Consider the following 24,867-nt stretch of genomic DNA (forward strand, 5'->3'; position numbering starts at 1 on the left):
TAAACTACCTTAAGTATATACATTCTACTGGTTAGTAATACCAGCTTATTATGTGTATTCTTTTCCCCAGCTACTTGAATCATATTTTTATCATTTTCACCAGTAAGAATATACAGATAATCTTAAAGCTGATGATTTTATAGTCATCCAATCCCCTGTATGACGGATGGAATCCAGCGTCAATAGGCAGGTCATTTTATCAGTTAGATAAACCCCTTCTCACTGTTCATGAGAAATCTATTGAAGGGATTTATAAAAGGTTCATACGTTAATGATGAACATTCCTTGCCCAGTAAATAGCCCAGAATCCCAAATGCTGACAGTCATGAAATTCACCTGGCTCATGGATTCCAATTTTTCAATGCATCAGTACACCCTACATCCCATGGTCAGTGTAAGAGGCAGTGCATAGTAAAAGGAAAGCATTCCCGGAATTGTAAAAAATAATAACATCTTTCTGTTCAGAGATCATCAAAACTGAAAGAACCTTCAGGATCATCAGGTTCAGAGAATGATAGACAACATTCCATGCTGGTCTCAGCCTCTCAGGTAATTCCTAAACTGCCCTAAACTGACAGCTGATGCAGTCAACCATGAAGAGAATGATTGGTAGGAAGAGGTCAGTGATCCATGTATGTTAAACATTGAAGGGTCAGGCCAGATGTGTGGCGAGTTTGTACACACACATTGAAAATGGAGTTCATTTCCCCCCAGGTGTAATTTCAGAGTTTTATCTCTTTTTGTCAAGGTTGATTCATTCAGGATGTTTCAATCTTGGTTCATCAAACATTATTGGCCTGACATTATTAACAATGACTAGGGACAGCAGACAGAAAGGTCTCAAGCCAGATTCTCCGTTCCTGAGATGACGCCGGGGCAGGATTTGTGGAGTTCCACGACAGCAAAACTGGCGCCGCACCTGGACTGATTCACCACCTGTCAAAGGGCTAGCACCAGCGCCATGCAGTCACAATCGATTCCCATGAGCAACGGTGCGGGATTCGTAATTGATACGTGTGATAGATTTAGGTTATTCCGGACCTGATATTACTTTATTAATAACCAATGCTCTTGGTTAACCCACCAAAAGAAGGAAACCTGTTTTCCTGCCAAGACTCAGAATAGATCTCACAAAGGGAGAATGCTTTTCCGGGTCTCAGACAGTTAAACCGGATCTCAGTTATGTTTTATGGGGAAAGTTCAGATGCGTCACTCATAACTAAATCTTTACCTCTATTGTCGTGGGTCCTAGCCATTTAAGGCTTCCTAAATGAGTGTCTCGGAGTTTAAACTTTGAGAGTAATTCTTACACAGTATAATTTTAATCAAAGTATTTTTATTGTAAAAGTACTCCCAATAGATACATACAGAATTGCAGAGTTAAAAATATGAATTGATTAACAGTCTTTAGTTATCTGTTAATAATATAAAATTGTTAATAGTCCTATGTTATCTGCTAACACACTAACTTCTCTCAATAGAATGAGATATTTGAAACATGGAAAATCCTAAAGTATCTCCTATCAATTTCTTAATACATTTCTAAGAAGTCAAACAAAAACATACTTACAAAACCTGAGGTTTTGTCTGATGAGGCAAGCTTGAAGGATAGAGCTTTGACCCAAACTCCTGCAGGGGAGTGAGAAGGGTACCTCTCTGCTAAAATGCCCCTCTTTTTATGTACATAAAATTCTCTTATCAGTCAAGGACTGCTTCTGTTATCTTGTCACTTATTGTTGGTTAATTGCCTATAGCCAAATGGCTAATTTGATGTGTTATCATCAATATATATTTTAATGATCGTAGTGTCTGTGTAAATCTCAGGTGTCTTAAGATATATTGGCAAGGGGGACCCTATAGAGGCCTGTCCTTTTTCAGTGTTGTCATGTTCTTTAGATACCAAAACAGACATTTTTTGTGAGGGTGTTATTCTAAGTGTCAAGAGGTATAATGTTAAGGAAGGATTAGTGTATTATTTATCTGAAGAATATCCTGTCCTAATGTTTTGAATATTTATAGATGTAGGGAGTGATCCCAAAGAATTTATGGTCTGTCAAAGGAAGGTCTTTCTTATCCTGCAATTGTTTGCATTAATGATCCTTTGAAACCAGCTCCGAGTTTCCCCCAGCAGGTGGAAACCTCTACATGACCTTTAGCTGAAGTGGTTTTATTCCACTTTGAATTAAAATGCTGATTGTATTAATTTCTGTTGCCTTATTTCAAACCGAATTCTGTGGCGAACGTGATATTCATCACACACTCAGGAGACTGACAAGCTGCAGCCGCATCCACATACTTCACTCTCCCCACACACACCATCCCAGCCAACAAGATGGCAGCGAGGAGAGTGGCCCCACGTTTCACAGACACTGAGCTTGAGACCATGCTAGACGCCTCCGATGGAGGAGAGGCGGGCGACTCTGTACCCCGGGACAGGAGGGAGGCTGCCAGCCGCCGCCATTCGCCGTGCCTGGATGCAGGTGGCAGAGGTGGTCAGCGCCATGGGCAACACTATCCGGACCGGCCTGCAATGCAGGAAGAAACTGCACAACTTCCTCAGGGTGGCCAGGGTGAGTAGGCAGCACTGTGCCCCTTTCACCAATCCCCTCCCACCCCCTACCCGAAGGGGTGCCGAACTCACACCCTGCACCAGATGCCAGCACCCATACCGGCAGCCATGTTCGGGTGCCCTGACCACTGTAATCACCAGCTACACACCCCTGGGCTACATGCATTGGACTGTCTAACACTGTATGTTTTCTGTTCCCCCCCCCCCAGCCCAGGAAAAGGCTGCCCATAACCGTCAGGAGCAGGAAAGAAAAACTGGAGGGGGACCGCCGGACTTGCAGCCCCTCACCATGCAGAGCAGACATGGTTGGCAGGCTCGAGCAAAGAGCAGTTGTCGGGTGGAGGTTGGCTTCGGACGAAGAAATGAGACCCCGCTAAGTTGTGGTTCCCCATGACAAAGTTCAAAGAACAAAGAAAGGTGCAGCACAAGAACAGGCCCTTTGGCCCTCCAAGCCTGTGCCGACCATGTTGCCCGTCTAAACTAAAATCTTCTACACTTCCTGAGTCCGTATCCCTCTATTCCCATCCTATTCATGTATTTGTCAAGATTCCCCTTAAACGTCACTACCGTCCCTGCTTCCACCACCTCCTCCGGCAGCGAGTTCCAGGCACCCACTACCCTCTGTGCAAAAAGCGTGCCTCGTACATCTCCTCTAAACATTGCCCCTCGCACCTTAAACCTATGCCCCCTAGTAATTGACCCCTCTACCCTGGGAAAAAGCATCTGACTATCCACTCTGTCTATGCCCCTCATAATTTTGTATACCTCTATCAGGTCGCCCCTCAACCTCTGTCGTTCCAGTGAGAACAAACCGAGTTTATTCAACTGCTCCTCATAGCTAATGCCCTCCATACCAGGCAACATCCTGGTAAATCTCTTCTGCACCCTCTCTAAAGCCTCCACATCCTTCTGGTAGCGTGGCGACCAGAATTGAACACTATACTCCAAGTGTGGCCTAACTAAGGTTCTATTCAGCTGCAACATGACTTGTCAATTCTTATAGTCAATGCCCCGGCCAGTGAAGGCAAGCATGCCGTATGCCTTCTTGACTACCTTCTCCACCAATGTTGCCCCTTTCAGTGGCCTGTGGACCTGTACACCTAGATCTCTCTGACTGTCAATACTCTTGAGGGTTCTACCATTCACTGTATATTCCCTACCTGCATTAGACCTTCCAAAACGCATTACCTCACATTTGTCCGGTTTAAACTCCATCTGCCATCTCTCCACCCAAGTCTCCAAACAATCTAAATCCTGCTGTATCCTCTGACAGTCCTCATCACTATCCGCAATTCCACCAACCTTTGTGTCGTCTGCAAACTTACTAATCAGAGCAGTTACATTCTCCTCCAAATCATTTATATATACTACGAACAGCAAAGGTCCCAGCACTGATCCCTGCGGAACACCACTATTCACAGCCCTCCAATCAGAAAAGCACCCTCCCATTGCTACACTGTGCTTTCTATGACCTAGCCAGTTCTGTATCCACCTTGCCAGCTCACCCCTGATCCTGTGTGACTTCACCTTTTGTACCACTCTGCCATGAGGGACCTTGTCAAAGGCCTTACTGAAGTCCATATAGACAACGTCCCTGCACCAATCATCTTTGTGACCTCTTTGAAAAACTCTATCAAGTTCGTGAGACATGACCTCCCCTTCACAAAACCGTGCTGCCTCTCGCTAATACGTCCATTTGCTTCCAAACGGGAGTAGGTCCTGTCTCGAAGAATTCTCTCCAGTAATTTCCCTACCACTGATGTAAGGCTCACCGGCCTGTATGAATGAAAATTGCTTATTGTCACAAGTAGGTTTCAATGAAGTTACTGCGAAAAGCCCCTAGTCGCCACATTCCGGCGCCTGTTCGGGGAGGCTGGTACGGGAATTGAACCGTGCTGCCGGCCTGCTTGGTCTGCTTTAAAAGCCAGCGATTTAGCCCAGTGTGCTAAACCAGCCCCTAGTCTGCAGACAGTAGTTCCCTGGATTATCCTTGCTACCCTTCTTAAACAAAGGAACAACATTGGCTATTCTCCAGTCTTCTGGGACATCACCTGAAGATAGTGAGGATCCAAAGATTTTTGTCAAGGCCTCAGCAATTTCCATTCTAGCCTCCTTCAGTGTTCTGGGGTAGATACCATTAGGCCCTGGGGACTTATTTACCGTAATATTTTTCAAGACGCCCAACACCTCGTCTTTTTGGATCTCAATGTGATCCAGGCTATCTACACACCCTTCTCCAGACTCAACATCCACCAATTCCTTCTCTTTGGTGAATATTGATGCAAAGTATTCATTTAGTATCTCACCCATTTCCTCTGGCTCCACACATAGATTCCCTTGCCTATCCTTCCATGGACCAACCCTTTCCCTGGCTACCCTCTTGCTTTTTATGTATTTTCCTTAACCCTATTTGCCAATGACTTTTTGTGACCCCTTTTAGCCCTCCTGACTCCTTGCTTAAGTTCCTTCCTACTTTCCTTATATTCCACACAGGCTTTGTATGTTCTCAGCCGTCTAGCCCTGACAAATGCCTCCTTTTTCTTTTTGACGAGGCCTACAATAGCTCTTGTTATCCAAGGTTCCATAAATTTGCCGTATTTATCCTTCTTCCGCACAGGAACATAGAACATAGAACGATACAGCGCAGTACAGGCCCTTCGGCCCACGATGTTGAACCAAAACAAAAGCCATCTAACCTACACTATGCCATTATCATCCATATGTTTATCCAATAAACTTTTAAATGCCCTCAATGTTGGCGGGTTCACTACTGTAGCAGGTAGGGCATTCCACGGCCTCACTACTCTTTGCGCAAAGAACCTACCTCTGACCTCTGTCCTATATCTATTACCCCTCAGTTTAAAGGTATGTCCCCTCGTGCTAGCCATTTCTATCCGCGGGAGAAGGCTCTCACTGTCCACCCTATCTAACCCCCTGATCATTTTGTATGCCTCTATTAAGTCTCCTCTTAACCTTCTTCTCTCCAACGAAAACAACCTCAAGTCCATCAGCCTTTCCTCATAAGATTTTCCCTCCATACCAGGCAACATCCTGGTAAATCTCCTCTGCACCCGCTCCAAAGCCTCCACATCCTTCCTATAATGCGGTGACCAGAACTGTACGCAATACTCCAAATGCGGCCGTACCAGAGTTCTGTACAGCTGCAACATGACCTCCTGACTCCGGAACTCAATCCCTCTACCAATAAAGGCCAACACTCCATAGGCCTTCTTCACAACCCTATCAAACTGGGTGGCAACTTTCAGGGATCTATGTACATGGACACCTAGATCCCTCTGCTCATCCACACTTCCAAGAACTTTACCATTAGCCAAATATTCCGCATTCCTGTTATTCCTTCCAAAGTGAATCACCTCACACTTCTCTACATTAAACTCCATTTGCCACCTCTCAGCCCAGCTCTGCAGCTTATCTATATCCCTCTGTAACCTGCTACATCCTTCCATACTATCGACAACACCACCGACTTTAGTATCGTCTGCAAATTTACTCATCCACCCTTCTGCGCCTTCCTCTAGGTCATTGATAAAAATGACAAACAGCAACGGCCCCAGAACAGATCCTTGTGGTACTCTACTTGTAACTGAACTCCATTTTGAACATTTCCCATCAACCACCACCCTCTGTCTTCTTTCAGCTAGCCAATTTCTGATCCACATCTCTAAATCACCCTCAATCCCCAGCCTCCGTATTTTCTGCAATAGCCTACCGTGGGGAACCTTATCAAACGCTTTGCTGAAATCCATATACACCACATCAACTGCTCTACCCTCGTCTACCTGTTCAGTCACCTTCTCAAAGAACTCGACAAGGTTTGTGAGGCATGACCTACCCTTCACAAAGCTATGCTGACTAACCCTGATCATATTATTCCTATCTAGATGATTATAAATCTTGTCTCTTATAATCCCCTCCAAGACTTTACCCACAACAGACGTGAGGCTCACCGGTCTATAGTTGCCGGGGTTGTCTCTACTCCCCTCCTTGAACAAAGGGAGCACATTTGCTATCCTCCAGTCCTCTGGCACTATTCCTGTAGCCAATGATGACATAAAAATCAAAGCCAAAGGCCCAGCAATCTCTTCCTTGGCTTCCCAGAGAATCCTAGGATAAATCCCATCAGGACCCGGGGACTTATCTATTTTCAACCTGTCCAGAATTGCCAACACCTCTTCCCTACGTACCTCAATGCCATCTATTCTATTAGCCTGGGTCTCAGCATTCTCCTCCACAACATTATCTTTTTCCTGAGTGAATACTGACGAAAAATATTCATTTAGTATCTCGCCTATCTCTTCAGACTCCACACACAACTTCCCATCCCTGTCCTTGACTGGTCCTACTCTTTCCCTAGTCATTCGCTTATTCCTGACATACCTATAGAAAGCTTTTGGGTTTTCCTTGATCCTACCTGCCAAATACTTCTCATGTCCCCTCCTTGCTCGTCTTAGCTCTCTCTTTAGATCCTTCCTCGCTACCTTGTAACTATCCATCGCCCCAACTGAAACTTCACACCTCATCTTCACATAGGCCTCCTTCTTCCTCTTAACAAGAGATTCCACTTCTTTGGTAAACCACGGTTCCCTCGCTCTAAGCCTTCCTCCCTGCCTGACCGGTACATACTTATCAAGAACACGCAGTAGCTGATCCTTGAACAAGCTCCACTTATCCAGTGTGCCCAACACTTGCAGCCTACTTCTCCACCTTATCCCCCTAAGTCACGTCTAATGGCATCATAATTGCCCTTCCCCCAGCTATAACTCTTGCCCTGCGGTGTATACTTATCCCTTTCCATCATTAACGTAAACGTCACCGAATTGTGGTCACTGTCCCCAAAGTGCTCTCCTACCTCCAAATCCAACACCTGGCCTGGTTCATTACCCAGAACCAAATCCAACGTGGCCTCGCCTCTTGTTGGCCTGTCAACATATTGTGTCAGGAAACCCTCCTGCACACACTGTGCAAAAAACGACCCATCTAATGTACTCGAACTATATATTTTCCAGTCAATATTTGGAAAGTTAAAGTCTCCCATAATAACTACCCTGTTACTTTCGCTCTTATCCAGGATCATCCTCGCCTTCCTTTCCTCTACATCCCTAGAACTACTTGGAGGCCTATAGAAGACTCCCAACAGGGTGACCTCTCCTTTCATGTTTCTAACCTCAGCCCATACTACCTCGGAAGATGAGTCCCCATCTAGCATCCTCTCCGCCACCGTAATACTGCTCTTGACTAGCAGCGCCACACCTCCCCCTCTTTTGCCTCCTTCTCTGAGCTTACTAAAACACCTAAACCCCGGAACCTGCAACATCAATTCCTGTCCCTGCTCTATCCATGTCTCCGAAATGGCCACAACATCGGAGTCCCAGGTACCAACCCATGCTGCCAGTTCCCCTACCTTATTTCGTATACTCCTGGCATTGAAGTAGACACACTTCAAATCACCTACCTGAACACTGGCCCCCTGCTGCGACGTCAAATCTGTGCTCCTGACCTTTATACTCTCATTCTCCCTTACCCTAAAACTACAATCCAGGTTCCCATGCCCCTGCTGCATTAGTTTAAACCCCCCCAAAGAGCACTAACAAATCTCCCCCCCAGGATATTTGTGCCCCTCAGGTTCAGATGTAGACCATCCTGTCTGTAGAGGTCCCACTTTCCCCAGAAAGAGCCCCAGTTATCCAGAAATCTGAATCCCTCCCGCCTGCACCATCCCTGTAGCCACGTGTTTAATTGCCCTCTCTCCCTATTCCTCATCTCACTATCACGTGTCACGGGCAACAACCCAGAGATAACAACTCTGTTTGTTCTAGTTCTGAGCTTCCATCCTAGCTCCCTGAAAGCCTGCCTGACATCCTTGTCCCCTTTCCTACCTATGTCGTTAGTGCCACTGTGGACCATGACTTGGGGCTGCTCCCCCTCCCCCCTAAGGACCCGGAAAACACGATCCGAGACATCACGTACCCTTGCACCTGGGAAGCAACATACCAAACGTGAGTCTCTCACGCTCCCACAAAATCTCCTATCTGTGCCCCTGACTATCGAGTCCCCAATTACTAATGCTCTGCTCCTCTCCCCCCTTCCATTCTGAGCAACAGGGACAGACTCCGTGCCAGAGGCCCGTACCCCATGGCTTACCCCTGGTAAGTCCCCCCCCCACAAGTATCCAAAGCGGTATACTTGTTTCTCAGGGGAACGACCGCAGGGGATCCCTGCACTGACTACTTCTTCCCAGTCCCTCTTACATTTACCCATCTATCTCCAATCTTTGGTGTAACTAATTCCCTGAAGCTGCTATCTATGACCCCCTCTGCCTCCCGAATGATCCGAAGTTCTTCCAACTCCAGCTCTAGTTCCCTAACTCGGTCTTGGAGGAGCTGGAGATGGCAGCACTTCCTGCAGGTAAAATCAGCAGGGACACTAACGGCATCCCTCACCTCAAACATCCTGCAGGAGGAACATTGCACTCCCTTCCCTGCCATCCCTCTAACTTTCTACCAAGATCTGGCTCACAAATAAATTAATTTTTTTTAAAAATAATAATAATAATAATAAAATATGGTACTTACCTCACACCAATGGGTTTTATTATTAGGTTAGAGGAGGAGGGCGGGTGGGAGACACTACACGTGTAGTGTCTCGGGTTTCCTCTCCACCAGAATTTATTGGTGAGGGTCTTTCCAGAAGTCCGCAGGTCGAACTTCCTGTTCCCGCCTTAAACACTAAAAAATTTTTTAAAAACAGCAAAGAGGGACCGAAAACGGGACCAGGTAAGTGTTTACCGCTTAAATCGACTGGCCTGCTCCTGTGATGGTAAGTGTTTTTAAAGGAGAAAGGAGAAACTTACCTCCCAGAAATCACTTGCGCACTGCTCCCGCTGAAATTGACTAGCCTGTCCTGGGGACATGCCGGTCCTGTATTCCTTTCAACTGACATTTGAAAGCCTCCCACATGTCAGATGTTGATTTACCCTCAAATATCCGCCCCCCAATCCAGGTTCTTCAGTTCCCGTCTAATATTGTTATAATTAGCCTTCCCCCAATTTAGCACATTCACCCTAGGACCACTCTTAACCTTGTCCACCAGCACTTTAAAACTTACTGAATTGTGGTCACTGTTCCCAAAATGCTCTCCTACTGAAACTTCTACCACCTGGCTGGGCTCATTCCCCAATACCAGGTCCTGTACAGCCCCTTCCCTAGTTGGACTATCTACATATTGTTTTAAGAAGCCCTCCTAGATGCTCCTTACAAACTCTGCTCCGTCCAAGCCCCTAGCACTAAGTGAGTCCCAGTCAATATTGGGGAAATTGAAGTCTCCCATCACAACAACCCTGTTGCTTTTACTCCTTTCCAAAATCTGTCTACCTATCTGCTCCTCTATCTCCCGCTGGCTGTTGGGAGGCCTGTAGTAAACCCCCAACATTGTGACTGCACCCTTCTTATTCCTGATCTCTACCCATAAAGCCTCGCTGCCCTCTGAGTTGTCCTCCCATAGTACAGCTGTGATATTCTCCCTAACCAGTAGCGCAACTCCACCACCCCTTTTACATCCCCCTCTATCCCACCTGAAACATCTAAATCCTGGAACATTTAGCTGCCAATCCTGTCCTTCCCTCAACCAGGTCTCTGTAATGGCAACAACATTATAGTTCCAAGTACTAATCCAAGCTCTAAGTTCATCTGCCTTACCCGTAATACTTCTTGTATTAAAACATATGCACTTCAGACCACCAGACCCGCTGTTTTCAGCACCATCTCCCTGTCTGCTCTTCCTCAGAGCCATACTGTCCCTATTCCCTAGTTCCCCCTCAATGTTTTGACCTTCTGACCTATTGCTCCGGTACCCATCCTCCTGCCATACTAGTTTAAACCCTCCCGTGTGACACTAGCAAACCTCGCGGCCAGGATATTTATGCCTCTCCAGTTTAGATGCAACCCGTCCTTCTTATACAGGTCACACCTGCCCCGGAAGAGCTCCCAGTGGTCCAGATAACGGAAGCCCTCCCTCCTACACCAGCTGTTTAGCCACGTGTTTAGCTGCTCTATCTTCCTATTTGTAGCCTCACTGGCACGTGGCACAGGGAGTAATCCTGAGATGACAACCCTAGAAGTCCTGTCTTTTAACTTTCTGCCTAGCTCTCAGAACTCCTGCTGCAGGACCTCATGCCCCTTCCTGCCTATGTCATTAGTACCAATATGTACAACAACCTCTGCCTGTTTGCCCTCCCCTTCAGGATGCCCGCTACCCGTTCGGAGACATCTTGGACCCTGGCACCAGGGAGGCAACATACCATCCTGGAGTCTCTTTCACGTCCACATAAGTGCCTATCTGTGCCCCTGACTATAGAGTCCCCTATGACTATTGCTCTTCTGCGCTTTGACCCTCCCTGCTGAACATCAGAGCCAGCCGTAGTGCCACTGCTCTGGCTGCTGCTGTTTTCCCCTGATAGGCTATTCCCCCCAACAGTATCCAAAGCGGTATACCTGTTCGAGAGGGGGACAACCACAGGGGATTCCTGCACTGACTGCCTGCCCCTTCTGGTGGTCACCCATCTCTCTGCCTGCACCTTGGGTGTGACAACGTCTCTATAACTCCTATCTATGACGCTTTCCACCACCTGCATGCTCCTAAGTGCATCCAATTGCTACTCAAACCGAACCACGTGGTCTGTGAGGAGCTGCCATTGATTACACTTGCTGCAGATGTAGTCGACCGGAACGCTGGAAGCGTCACAGATCTGCCACATCTCAAAGTTGGAGCACTGCACCCCACTGAGTGACATTTAAGCACTAAATTAATTAATTTAAAATAAACACTTGAATTATTGTTAGATTGAGTTACAATTAACTATATGGCCCTGACGCTAAATGATTTTTACTGTAAAATTAAATGCTAAATACCGATCACTGCCCTCAGGTTTAGTTACTCCACTATCTAGTTAATTAATCAGATTTGTTTTGCAATATTATTTTTTTTCAAATTTAACAGATTCCCAACCAGCCAATCAGGTCACAGCATTATTGTGATGTCACTTCAGTTTCCCCCCTCCCCCATACACAATTTGACAAGGTAATAAAAATAAAAATCACTTATCTTCCCAGAATGCTCTCTGGTTCTCTCCCTGCAGATTAATAGTTACAGGCCCGAGGAAAGAGAACAAAATGGTGGGGGAAAAGCATGAATGTCACCGCCCAACACCACCCCACCCCCACACCCATACCACTCCCCCATCCCCGCTCCACAACCACCCCTACTCCCCCGTCACAAACACACACCCCTCCCCCAACACACCCACACCACCCCCAAACCCCAGGGACATGGTCTAATCATGCGTCTTGTCTTGTGTCTTGCAGGTCCCTCTGGTGTCCCCGTCCCCTACCACAGCCACAGCCAGAACCCAGGTGCTGACCAGCGATGAGGACGATACCGACACGGGTGAGACTCATTGACCCAAATTCCAGGCTATCCCAGAGCTTGAGTCCGAGGGTGACACACGATTCCCATCACAGCTATCTCCAACACCCTCCACCTACCCAGAGACATGCACCCTGTTTGGGCATGTTAGTGTCGAGGCTACTGAGGTACTATCTGGTGCGCACCACGGTTAGAGGACGGATTGATCGACCCTAGGGGACTAGGTGCCGTCCAGTCGGGTTTCGGGCTTCTGATCCCATTGATTGTGGAGATGCAGTTGCAGAGTCAGGGACTACATGAGGGGCTGTCGGTGAGCATCCAGCACCTGTAGTTGGAGGAGTCCAACCGGGTGCAGGAGCCGGAGGTGGTACCGGCCATGCATGCCACCCAGGCCAACACCGCACGGGTGGCATCCAAGGTGGAGGCCTGGGTGGCATGCATGGCCGGCGATGGTTTCGGGCAAGGATCAACATGTCCTAGGCCTGGAGCAAACTGTGCAGGTGTTGGCTGAGGCCCTGGACAGGGCTGCCGCCTCACAGGCAGACATGTGGCAGGCCACAGAGACATTGCAGTGGTGCCCCTGAGCATGGCCCAGTCACAGCGGGCTATGGTTGAGAGCATCGGCAGCATTGCCTGGGTGCTGGCCGACGTGGCACAGACACAGAGGGAAGTGGCCCAGTCACTGGCTGATGTAGTAGAGACCCAGAAGGTGGTGGCACAGATGCAGCATGATGTGGTACAATCCCAGATGGAGATGGTCCAATCCCTGTGCTCCAAGGCCACGAGCGTGCGGACCCTGATCAAGACCAGAGCGGACCTCCAGGACTGGCAGTGCCAGGTAGCGGGGGAGCCTCAGGGGATGGCTCCACTTGCACACCCAAGGAGTAGCCCGGGGCCCATTGGGCACTCCGAGGGAGGAGAAGGTGATGGGACCCATGCTGGTGACTCCCGCAGGGGAGGTACCCGAACACCGGAGCACTTTGGACTTCGCCCCTCCCCCCTGTCCCTGGCGCATCATCAGCGGGCAGACCAGGGTGGCACCATGCCACCTGGGACACTTGAGCAACATCCAGGCCTGGTCGCCACAGAAGACGTTTGCCACAGCAGAGCCCAGATCGCAGGGTGACAATCGCAGAATCACAGCAGGCCGCCTCCACTTTTGCTGTATGCATGGGTGCAGGGCGCAAATCTGTATATATGTTTTCACATTAAACACCTGTGCACAATGTTACAACCTGGCTCGGCACTCTGTCAGAAGGTTGTGAGGGGTAGGATGGTCTGTGCCGGCTGCAGAGGGGTCACGGGTGGGGGGGGGGGGGGGGGGTGGGGGGGGGGGGGGGGTATTACTGCCAACCCAGGGCCACACCCCATAGTGCAGCAGGCAGGTATCTATCACGGAGCGGGTTGCAGGTGGGGGGTGGCCAGGGGTGTGGGGGTGAGATGTGGTGTCCATGTCCCTGGTTTCAGTTGGGAAACCGGAAGGCGATCAGAGTGTCCCGTGCGCTCTGTCCCTGGCGCATATGTCGTGCAGCCTCCCGTGCCTTCCTGGGCCCCAAGGCCTGTCTATCCTCACCATCCCCCGCATCCTCCTCATCGCGCGAGGCCTGGCGTTCCTCCTCCTCCAGCACATCGTCCTTCTGCTGCGCGACATTGTGGAGACAGCAGGTCACCAGGAAGCAGGCGACCCTCTCAAAGCTACACTGGAGTCCCTCCAGACCGGCCCATGCACCTGAATCACATCTTCAGGATGCCAAAGCACCGCTCGATCACAATCCTGCTTGCGGCATGGGTGTCATTGTAGCGCGTCTGAGCATTGGTCTGTGGCCTCTGGATAAGTATCAGCAGACATGACCACAGCGGGTAACCCCTGTCGCCTATGGAGCGAACACCCCAGTCAAAGAGGTCGGGAATAGTTGAGCGTGCCAGGATAAACTGATTCATTGATATTTATTGTCACATGTACCGAAGAACAGAGGAAAGTATTTTTCTGCGGCCAAGGGAACATACACAGTACGTACATAGTAGACAAAAGAATAATTGACAGAGTACATTGACAAATGATACATAATGTGTCGTGCACACTGCCCACTCATCATGCGCAGACGTGCTTGATGCGCATCTGATGGTCACACACCAGCTGCAAGTTCATTTAGTGCAATCCCTTTCGGTTTGTGTAGAGCGGCCTGTGATCCGCAGGTGCTCGTGGGGAGGGACATTCATCCCGTCAATCACCCCCTGGACCAGGGGCATCTCGGCAAGGCGGCGCACCCTGCTGCCGGGCATCCTGGTTGGCTCAGTCCAGATTGAAATGGATGTATTGTCCTGACTGGGCATAGAAGACCTCAGTGACGGTGCGGATGCACCTGTATACAGAGGTCTGTGAGATCCTGGACGGGATCATGGTGCCTGGAAGGAGTTCATGGCGGAAACGTTCAGAGCGACGGTCACTTTCACAGCCACCGGGAGCTGGTGTCCTCCCCCATACCCCACGGTGCCAGGTGTTCCATGGTCTGCCATATATGTCACAGTGTACCTCTGTTCAGTTGGAGTCTTCGACGGCATGCCCGGTCCTTCAGGTCCTCGAATTACATGTGCTGCCAGTACATGCAAGGCCTCATGCAGCGTCTCCTTTGCACCTCCTCCTCGGCCTGTTGGGCAGCTGGCTTTCCATCCTCAGTGGCTGCCTCCTGTTCCTCTGGGGTGGGCTCCACTGCTGGACAATCCGCTGCTACAGCTTCCACCTCCTCGAGCAGCTCCAGCTCGTACAGCTGCAGTGCATCCCCCAGGGCTGCTGCGACTAGGAGGAAGGCCACAATTGCTGGTTATATTCTGATATCCATTGTCTGCAGGGGTGAAATGAAAATGAAAATGAAAATCGATTATTGTCACAAGTAGGCTTCAAATGAAGTTACTGTGAAAAGCCCCTAGTCGCCACATTCCGGCGCTTGTTCGGGGAGGCTGGTACGGGAATTGAACCGTGCTGCTGGCCTGCCTTGGTCTACATTAAAAGCCAGCGATTTAGCCCTGTGCTAAACCAGCCTCAGGCCAACATGTTAGCATGGTTCGTAACCCCATGCCCAACCAGGTCCAACAAACTACACAGTTGCCCAGGTTGGCACTGTGGACTCAGCCCCTGCATGCCCCCCCACCCCACCCCCAATCCCCCCACCCCTGGCCCCTTCAGTGCCTGAATCCTGGGGGTATCTGGTCCTGCCGCTCATCCCTGCTGCCAGGGGTACTGTCGGCTGGCGCTGCTCAACTGCTGAATCATCTGGTATATAGTAATCATGGTGATTGACCGGCCAATAAGTTGGAGGTGATATAGTTAGCAAACTCTATGTTTTATGTAACAAGCTAACTAATTACAAGGTAGTCTCACACATTGTTCCAGATAGAACTATCTTATTTCATGCTCTGCTATCATGTTATTTTACATCACTGATGATGTAGACAATATATTTACATATTCAACATTAACCCTTTATACTGTAAATTCGTGCTCCTCCATGTTCAACAGCACTTGGAGGAGGTCCTGAGGGGAGGACAGGCACAGAATGTCCTTGGATGAGGGTCAGTGTTTATCCACCAAGTGTCCTTGGTCACACCACAACTGACTGAACTGGTTGATTCCTGAATACATAATTGCCAGACTGAGCTCATGGCATTCCCAACAAGAGAGACTCTAACCCTATCCCTTTGATATTTAACCACATTTCCATTGTCAAATGCCCCAACACTCCAGGGATTACTATTGACCAAAAACCTACCGACACCAGACATATAAAAAGAGGCCCTACAAGAGCAGTTCAACATTTGGGAATTTTTTGTTGAGTAACTCATCTCCTGACTGCCCAAAGCCTGGCCACCATACACAAGGCAAAACTCAGGGTTGTGACGAAATGCTCTGCCCTTGCCTGGATGAGGGCAAATCCAACAAGACTCTTGAAGCTCATCGCCAACAAAGCCAAAACAGCCCACTTGATTGACAAGCCATTCTAAACAATTACTCCCTCTACCATTGAGGCAAAGTGGCAGCACTGTGTACCATGTTCAAACTGCATTGCAGCAACTCGCCAAGGCTTCTTCAACAGCACCTTTTAAAGCCACAACTTCTACGACTGAGAAAGATAGGGGGCGGGATTCTCTCAGCCCCGGCTGGACCGGAGAATCGCCGGGCCGGGCGCGAATCGCGCGACGCTGCCTTGACGCCAATCCGCCGATTCTCCGGAGAGCGGAGAATCAGTGCCATTGGAGCCGGCGCAGTTGGCGCGCCGCCGGTCGGGGGCCGCTCTACGCATCCCCCTCCCCCCCACAGCAATTCTCCACCCGGGATGGGTCAAGCAAAAAAAATCTGAGTCCTGCCAGCGCCGTCCACATGTGGTCTTACCTGGCGGGACCTCGGACAGCCTGGTGGAAGGGGCAGGGGGGTCCGACCCCGGAAGGGCCTCCGCTGTGGCCTGGCCCGCGATCGGGTACTACCGATCGGCGGGCCGGACTCTCGGGCTGGGGGCCTCTTTTCTTCCACGCCGGCCCCTGTAGCCCTACGCCATGTTGCGTCAGGGCCGACGCGGAGAAGGGAGCCACTGCAGCATTGGCACTGGTCGCACCGCGCATGCGCGCATTGGCGCCGGTCGCACTGCGCATGGACACCGGTCGCACTGCGCATGCACGCATTGGCGCCGCTCGCAGCGTGCATGTGCAGACCCGCAGTGCCCATTTGACGCCGGTATCGGCAGCTGGAGCAGCGTAGGTTGCTCCAGTGCCGTAGGGGTCAGAATCGCTGCTCCTGAGGGCATGTTGACGCCGTGGTGAAATGCGACGGCGTTTACGACGGCATCAACACTTACCCTCAGGATCAGAGAATCCCACCCAGGGTTACATCTAAATGGAAACACCCCAAACTCCACCAAGCCGCACAACATCCCTATCATTTGTTGCTTCACTGTTGCTGGTTCAAAGTTCTGGAGTTCTCTTTGTTATAACACTGCCGGTGCCCCACACCACATGGACTGCAGTATTTCCTGAAGGCAGTTCACCACCACCTTCCCAAGGGTAATCAATGTTGGGCAATTAATCTTGACTTTTGGCAAAAGCACTCAGATCCCATGAGTAATTTGAAATAATCGTTATCTTTCTATTTATCAATACAGAAATATATATCAAGACAGCCAAGTTTCGAATTGCTAAAAGTTAGCCCATCAATAGAAGCATTTATGATTCCTCAGAATGACGGAGAGCAAGATAAAACTGCAGGAACCTCCATGGATAAACATGAGCGGGTTTAGTGCTGCCAGATACGACCCAAGCTCTGTTTGCACCTATTCCCCCCACTTGATTTTTACTCTGCATCGATTTTTCAAATACTAGACTGGAATGACTGAGGGGTCCATTGCAAACAACTCTTCTCAGATTTTACTGCTTCGCGGCAGCAATGTTCCTCTTCCATTTTTGAATGGCCATCCTGGAAACAGAGTTTGCAAGTGCTTCTTCTCGGTCCATCGCCGATCCCCAGTTCAACGCATTACCCTCACTCCCTAGATCTAAACCTACTCCTTGACTCCAGAGTCACCCTCCATTGAGAGATTTCAGGGCAAAACTTTATCACATTTTGAGCAGAACTCCCGCGAGCAAAGGTCAAGGTGAAATTGGCCCGAACTATTGATCATTAAGTGTTGCAAGGTGTGTGGGGGAGTGTAGGATGTCTGCCAAGTCCAGAAACAAGCAGGCTTTCCTTCAAAATATCAGTCTGGTACTTCCTTTATGGTGCTATTAAGTTATTTAATCTCAAAATTAACCCTCAGCATTCATGTAAGATCCGTTGCACCCTTTCTTTTCTTACTTCTATGTTGATGTTGGAAGCAGGCTTCCCAGAACTGTCTTTCAAGTGAGATTTTGAGTGATAATTTAACTTATTAACTGCAATGGTTACAGCTGCAAATTTCTCCGTCCTGTGTGTACACTTGTGAGGTGTAGGAGATTGGAGCATGGACTGAATGGCGTGGCCACTTCCTGCGCACAGGTCAATTAACACATGCACCAAATTTAAAGAATTCTCGTGCTCAACCGTTAGGTGTGTTTAGGTTCTTTTAATGCACACATGTAATTTGTGCTTAGTCTTCTACATGCTAATAAATATATTAGCAATGAATTTCTTGTGAGCTTTATTCTTCTAAAAATTGTGCTTATATACTGTATATATTGAACATTCATTTTCTTCCTCAATCAAGGGAATGGAGGCCAGCACAAGGGTAGGGGGCAATGAACCCCAGGATAATGAATCATTAAACATATCTAGAATTAGAGGTACCAATTGCGCCACAAATCTCTTATAAAATTCAATAGGGAAGTCCAATGCATTTCATAATATTCTCAAGCCCAATGGGGATTCCAACTCCTCACGCCTCTCCCCCATCACAGCTGGGATGGATAATCTATCCAAAAATTAGTCATGGCTGAGGCACAGGTCTCAATTACGCATTGTAACTGGCCCACTCTTCTGTCAAAATCTACATTACCTTCGCTTTTGAGAGCAAAGAGGAAAGCAAGAATTACAATAAAGTGATGAAGTACTTCGGTCAGCATTGCTCTCCCAAAAAGAATGAGACATTTGAAAGATATATTTTTTGTAGGCCGACCCAGAAACCAGGCAAATCTTTTGTGGGAGATTGCTGCGGGGGAAGATTTAATGCAGGAAAAAGCAATTAAGATTTGCCACGCGAGTGAGTAGCTGCACAGCAAATCAGTACACTCAGCTCAAAGCATTTTGGCACCAACATGGAAGAAGACGCCAGCGCTGTCAGCACTGTTATGCAGGTCAATAAGAAACATGGGCTCAGTGCAAGCGGCCATTTTAAGCGGCCAACTGGGTCTACCATCTTCTGCCAGAAATGTGGCAACCGACATGACCCACGGCAATGTCCAGCATATGGCAAAGTATGCTCCAGGTGTGGTTGAACAAATCACTTTGTGAAACAATGTTTTTCGCGTCCTTCAGTGGACCAAATCAGAGTAATGCAGTGGAGGAGCAGTTCTTCATTGATTTTATATCAGACAAGGACCAGAGCAGTCCGATCAAAACCAGTGAAGAAATCTTTCTGAATAGTCGTGAGCGGCTGTTTGGTCCAGACAGCGAGTGGCCAGACGGTTACTGCAACTCTCAGCGAGATATACTTATACACTCACTCGATGCGAAACAAGCGAAAGTCCTGGCGTAAAACGACAAATCCAATGAGATGCTGGAAGAGCCAAAGGGAATTCCAGGATTCTGGCTAACAGTCTTCAAGAAGGTGTATATACTCAGTGGCGTGCTACAGGAGCGTGATGAGCCCATATTGAAGCATCCACAGGATGTGAACGTGAAATGTTCAGAGCATAGATAGCCGATGAGCTTCACTCTGGAGTTTATGTTTGAGCCAAATATTTTACAAACGAGGCAATTAGTACTTAAGCCCCATTTCCATACAATTCAACGAGAGCCACCCCAAATCCAACGGTCTCCTGATCCAGCGGCCTCCCCAGCAAGTGTTCACCCTGACGCCGATTAGTACTCCTTTTGAAAATATGGGCCTGAAGGAAAGGCTTCTGTGGGAGCCCACGAGTAGAATAGCCAGCTTTGCTCACAGGCAAAGAGCCCGGGGGTGTTGGGATTACCACACCAGTGCTTGACAAGCAGGTGGAAATCCTCCGCAGGGGTGGGCTGCCATGGGGGAGGGGGCATGGGGGTGGAGGGAGAGGTGCTGGGGGGCAACAGGAGGGCAATCGCTCGCAGCACCACCAAACCAACCCCTGGATCCCAACCCCATTCTTGGAATAACTCTTGTCCCTGCCCGTCTGCCCCATCAATCACACATAACCCCACCGACTGTTGAGGCCCCTGGCCGTGTGGCTGAAAGCTATTGATAATAGGGGGCTGGCGAGAGCGGTCCCGGCAAATCAGCTGGCGAGGCATTATTTGCGGGTGGGAAGCCGTGCGGCCACATTAAGTGGACCAATTAACGTTGAATTGCATTGCCGGTTTTGCTGGGTCATGTGCCGGAAGCTCGCGGCAATTCCCGCTCGCTACCACACTTGGAAATGTTTCTGGAAAATCGCGCCCTTAGAATTTGAGGAACGGAACTCCGAGATCGGGCCGCTATTTTGAAAGGATGTCCCGATCTCTAATTGAACTTGTTGGTCCCCCATACCCCCCAGCCATGGGCACTACCCCCCCCCCCCCCCCCAAGTGAGGACACCCCACTATGGGGAGCTTGGGGGCCTCCCCTCTTCAGGCCCCCCCAAGCCCCCTTACAGCACCCCCTCTCTTCCAGGATCCCCACATGTCACCCTCCCAAACCTCCTGAAGTCCCCTACTTACCTACCCTGCACATCCCCACCCTTCAAACCCACCTTCCTCTCATGGGCATGGCCCACCTTGCCTCCTGACCCTTGCCGGTGTCACCCTGACACTCAAGCACCCTTGCACTGCACCCTGGCAACAATGCAGTGCTCCTGTCTGCTTGGCGATAGAGGGTGGCAGTGCCAAGGTGCCAGCTGGGCAGTGCCAAGGTGCCTACCTTCCAGGGGGAGGGCCAGGGAACCACCCTCCACTTACATTGAGCACCCAGGGGTCTCCGATGGCCCGGGAGACCCCCTGAGTGCTGTTCCGCTTGGTCCACATTTGCGTGGACCAGCACTGAACGGCGCCCGGCTGCAACCTCCCTGGGAGGCCAGAGAATCGAGGGAAACAAGTGGATCCCGGGTAGGTCGGTCTTAAGTAGGTTTAAGACCTACTTCAGTGAGCGTCATTTGGTCTCGCCCCTTTTGGGGGGAGTTCCGACTCTGACATCTCACAGGACTTGGGTGAATCCTGCGATATGTGGAGGCTGTCGGGAGGCCTGCTGGTGGGCTCTTCCTTGATTCTCCGGCCGCGTTGTGCTCTCGCTCTCGCAACAAGAGAATCGCGCCCAAAATCAATTATCTGCTAATAATGCCGTATCCAACCTCCATGGCGGACACTGGGAGGGACCTGACTCTAGTGCCAAATCAACAAAGTGTGGAGCATGGTCCGAAATCACAATCACTGATTGCCACTGCCACCAAAGGGAGGAGAGACCTCTCCACCACATAAATGTCAATACGTGATTATACCTGAAGGACATTGGAGAAAAAGTGCCCCCACTATCTGTTCCATGAAAAACATCAAAACTCTGGCCAACCCCGATGGTGTCAGAGATTTCAGCTTAGACCGATCCAGACTGGGATCCAGAACACAATTTAAGTCCGTACCCAAAATAAGCTGATGCCAATCCATGGAGGCAGCAAATTTAGTCAAATCCGTAGCATCCCAGTTAGGAGCGTAGACATTAACTAGGACCAACGAGGTATCTGCCAAAGACAATAACATGCCTACCATTGGGGTCAGCCAAGAATTTAGTGGCAGTAAATTGAATCCTTTTATTGATTAGAATTACCACAGCCCAGGCCCTACCATCAAAGCCCGAATGAAAAGCTTGTCCCACCCACCCTTACTCAACTTTGTCTGGTCTCTGACCTGCAAGTAAGTCACTTGCAGAAACATCAGAGGTGGTGGAAGCAGGGACGATAGTGACATTTAAGGGGCATCTTGACAAATACATAAATAAGATGGGAACAGAGGGATACGGACCCAGGAAGTGTAGAAGATTGTAGTTTAGTCGGGCAGCATGGTCGGCACGGGCTTGGAGGGCCGAAGGGCCTGTGCCTGTGCTGTACATTTCTTTGTTCTTTGTTTATCAGGGGCAGGACTCTCCGTTGGAAATCAAGGCCGGTGCCAGGGGCCCAAAGGAATGCCATGCTCCAACACCGCGATAATGGCATGAATGCGGTCCACGTCACACACTGGCGTGGGCACGCAAAATGTACAATAGCCGGCATTAACATCTCATTAACGGGCATGATCCAGTATTCTCTGGCCTGCTGCGATGTCCAGCCTCCCCCAGGCGGAGGTGACAAAGGTGCGGTTCACTTGTGGTATTTAAAATCAAGAAACAGTCACCATGGCTGCTGAGGGAGAGAGAGGAAGTAGGTAATGTCCCCAAAAGTGCAACGGTGGGCTAGCTGAGTGTGATGAACGGTTACTGCCTTATCATCATGTAAGGTGATGTCCCCTTTAAGACCGGGCTTGGAACCCTGGGGACTCCGCCTCTGGCTCCACCCATCTGGGAGCCATACATAAGGGCTGCCTCATGGTCTGTAACAGTCAGCTCTCGTCTCTAGCTGTAGCATAGTTATTAGTCTAATAAAGCCTTCTTTACAGCTTAATCTCTAAGCATCATTGTTGAGGGTACCTCACTGAGGGTGCATCTGCCAGGGCCGGGGTAGTAGCGGGGGCGGCCAGGAGATGGGGCGTGGGGTAGGGGTGTACTCCTGGAACCAGGCTGTCGGGGCACGGACCGTCATTGCCGTGACCTGCAGGACAACCATCTGGCTACACACCCCACAGACTGCCCACTGTGGCCCGTACATGTGCAGAGCATCACCAGCCGCATAGGTGCCCCCCCCCCAAACGTTCCCCAGGCCACACCCCCTATGAACCCACAGACCACAGCCAGCCCATCCTGTGGGACTGCCATGGTCCAGCGCAGCCCGTAGCCCATCAGGTGTTGACATCTTGGGCTTCAGGGACGCCGCAGAGTGTACCCCGACCGGTGGGCACATGCATCATGGGGGCCAGTGCCCTCCCTGGCACACAGGCTCGCAGGGCAAACGTCCTGCCAGTGACACCATCAGCTAGCCCATCCCGCAAGACCACCATTTGTTACCAAGCCTTGCCTGTCTGCCGTCAGCGTCCCTACCACCATCCATCCTGCTGCCACAAGTGTAAGCACAATCAGTGCGTCGCACAAAGGAGCCACAACACATCTTTCACAGTGTTCAGAAAAGGTTCATACCGACAAAAAAGAAAGACGGTAGAAAGGGGAAAAATCGACCGTGGATATCTAAGGAGGTGAGGGAGAGTATCAAATTGAAGGAAAAAGTGGCAAAAATTAGTGGGAGACTAGAGGACTGGGAAGTCTTTAGGGGACAACAGAAAGCTACTAAAAAAGCTATAAAGAAGAGTAAGGTAGACTATGAAAGTAAACTGGCTCAGAACATAAAAGCAGATAGTAAAAGCTTCTGCAAATCTATAAGACAATAAAGAGTGGCTAAGGTAAATATTGGTCCTTTGGAAGATGAGAAGGGAGATTTAATAATAGGAGACGGGGAAATGGCTGAGGAGCTGAACAGGTTTTTTGGGTCAGTCTTCACAGTGGAAGACACAAATAACATGCCAGTGACTGATGGAAATAAAGATATGATAGGTGAGGACCTTGAGATGATTGTAATCACTAAGGAGGCAGTATTGGGCAAGCTAATGGGGCTAAAGGTAGACAAGTCTCCTGGCCCTGATGGGATGCATCCCAGAGTGTTAAAAGAGATGGCTAGGGAAATTGTAAACGCACTAGTGATAATTTATCAAAATTCACTAGACTCTGGGGTGGTCCCAGAGGATTGGAAAGTAGCAAACGTGACACCACTGTTTAAAAAAGGAGGTCGGCAGAAAGCGGGTAATTATAGGCCGGTAAGCTTAACTTCGGTTGTAGGGAAAATGCTGGATTCTATCATTAAGGAGGAAATAGCGGGGCACCTGGAGGGAAATTGTCCCATTGGGCAGACGCAGCATGGGTTCACAAAGGGTAGGTCGTGTCTGACTAATTTGGTAGAATTTTTTGAGGACGTTACCAGTGCAGTAGATAACGGGGAGCCAATGGATGTGGTATATCTGGATTTCCAGAAAGCTTTTGGCAAGGTGCCACACAAAAAGTTGCTGCATAAACTGAAGATGCATGGCATTGTCACGGGCCCTTGGACTTGGCTGCTGTCGGTAGCTGTGCTGCAGTCAGATGTAAGGCGCAAGTGTCGGTCCAAAAGAGAAAGAAATGATGGCTGCGCAGCCTTTTAATTGCTTGAGTTTTCTCTGCCCCTTTTATGGGCGGTTGCTGTGTAACTGTCAATCAGTTGCTCAGGGCTCCAAACTCTCATCGGTCACATCCAGTCAGGGGCTGTCACATCACTTTTGGGGCGGGCACTGAGTTGTCAACCCTGGGAGGGCTCCGAGCAAGTGCTGGTGCCGCCAAGTCTGGAAGATGATGTGATCGATCTGATTGTCCCATTGTTCCTTTAATTGCTTTCAATGGCCCATTTGCAGGTGTGCATTTCTGCATAAAGTCTGGGCTGCCTTTTGCAAATATACAAACTGCAGCTTGTCTGTGTCCCAAGCTTGACCACATTTCCCATCACTCTTAGCGGGAGGCTATTTTAGATGGCCACAGGATTTATAAAAGGTTCATATGTTAATAGAAGTCTACAAAATTATGAGGGGCACGGACAGAGTGGATAGTCAGAAGCTTTTTCCTAGGGTGGAAGAGTCAATTACTCAGGGACATAGGTTTAAAGTGGAAGGGCAAAGTTTAGAGGAGGTGTGCAAGGAAACATTTTTTAAACAGAGGGTAGTGGGTGCCTGGAACTCTCTGCTGGAGGAGGTGGTGGAAGCAGGTACAATAGTGATTGTTGTGTTCTGTGATCTTGCCTTGCAATAATTCTACAGAACTGCTGGTGACTTAACCAGAACAATGTTTTATTGATGTACACGAGGCAAGGTAACAATCAGATTGCTAAACAGATCAAGTTACCATGGAGTTACATTAGACTCTCCTGGAACTACCCTTGTGTGTGATTGTCCTCATGTATGCTTTACAACATTCTGATGAGAGTCAGATGTCACATGACCAATGTTTCAAAACCGCATGTTAGATCTGTACCGCCACCTACTGGTTGGAGGTCGCACCACCAACTATATA

The 24,867-nt window shown here is 49.3% G+C and overlaps 1 protein-coding gene across 4 annotated transcripts in view; it reads left to right on the forward strand.

The window, feature by feature from the left end:
- Positions 1-18,158, forward strand: part of LOC140394997 (uncharacterized) — a 403,426-nt gene extending 385,268 nt beyond the window's left edge. For all 4 annotated transcript variants that reach the window (XM_072482288.1, XM_072482301.1, XM_072482311.1 and 1 more), the window contains 2 exons: positions 466-549; positions 17,161-18,158. In XM_072482288.1, coding sequence (XP_072338389.1) covers positions 466-549; positions 17,161-17,295 — 219 coding nt within the window. In that variant the 3' untranslated portion in view covers positions 17,296-18,158. The remainder of the gene's footprint in view (positions 1-465; positions 550-17,160) is intronic.
- The last annotated feature ends 6,709 nt before the right edge of the window (positions 18,159-24,867 follow it).

This window comes from Scyliorhinus torazame, chromosome 2 (assembly GCF_047496885.1).
Source record: "Scyliorhinus torazame isolate Kashiwa2021f chromosome 2, sScyTor2.1, whole genome shotgun sequence".
Taxonomy (NCBI): Eukaryota; Metazoa; Chordata; class Chondrichthyes; order Carcharhiniformes; family Scyliorhinidae; genus Scyliorhinus; species Scyliorhinus torazame.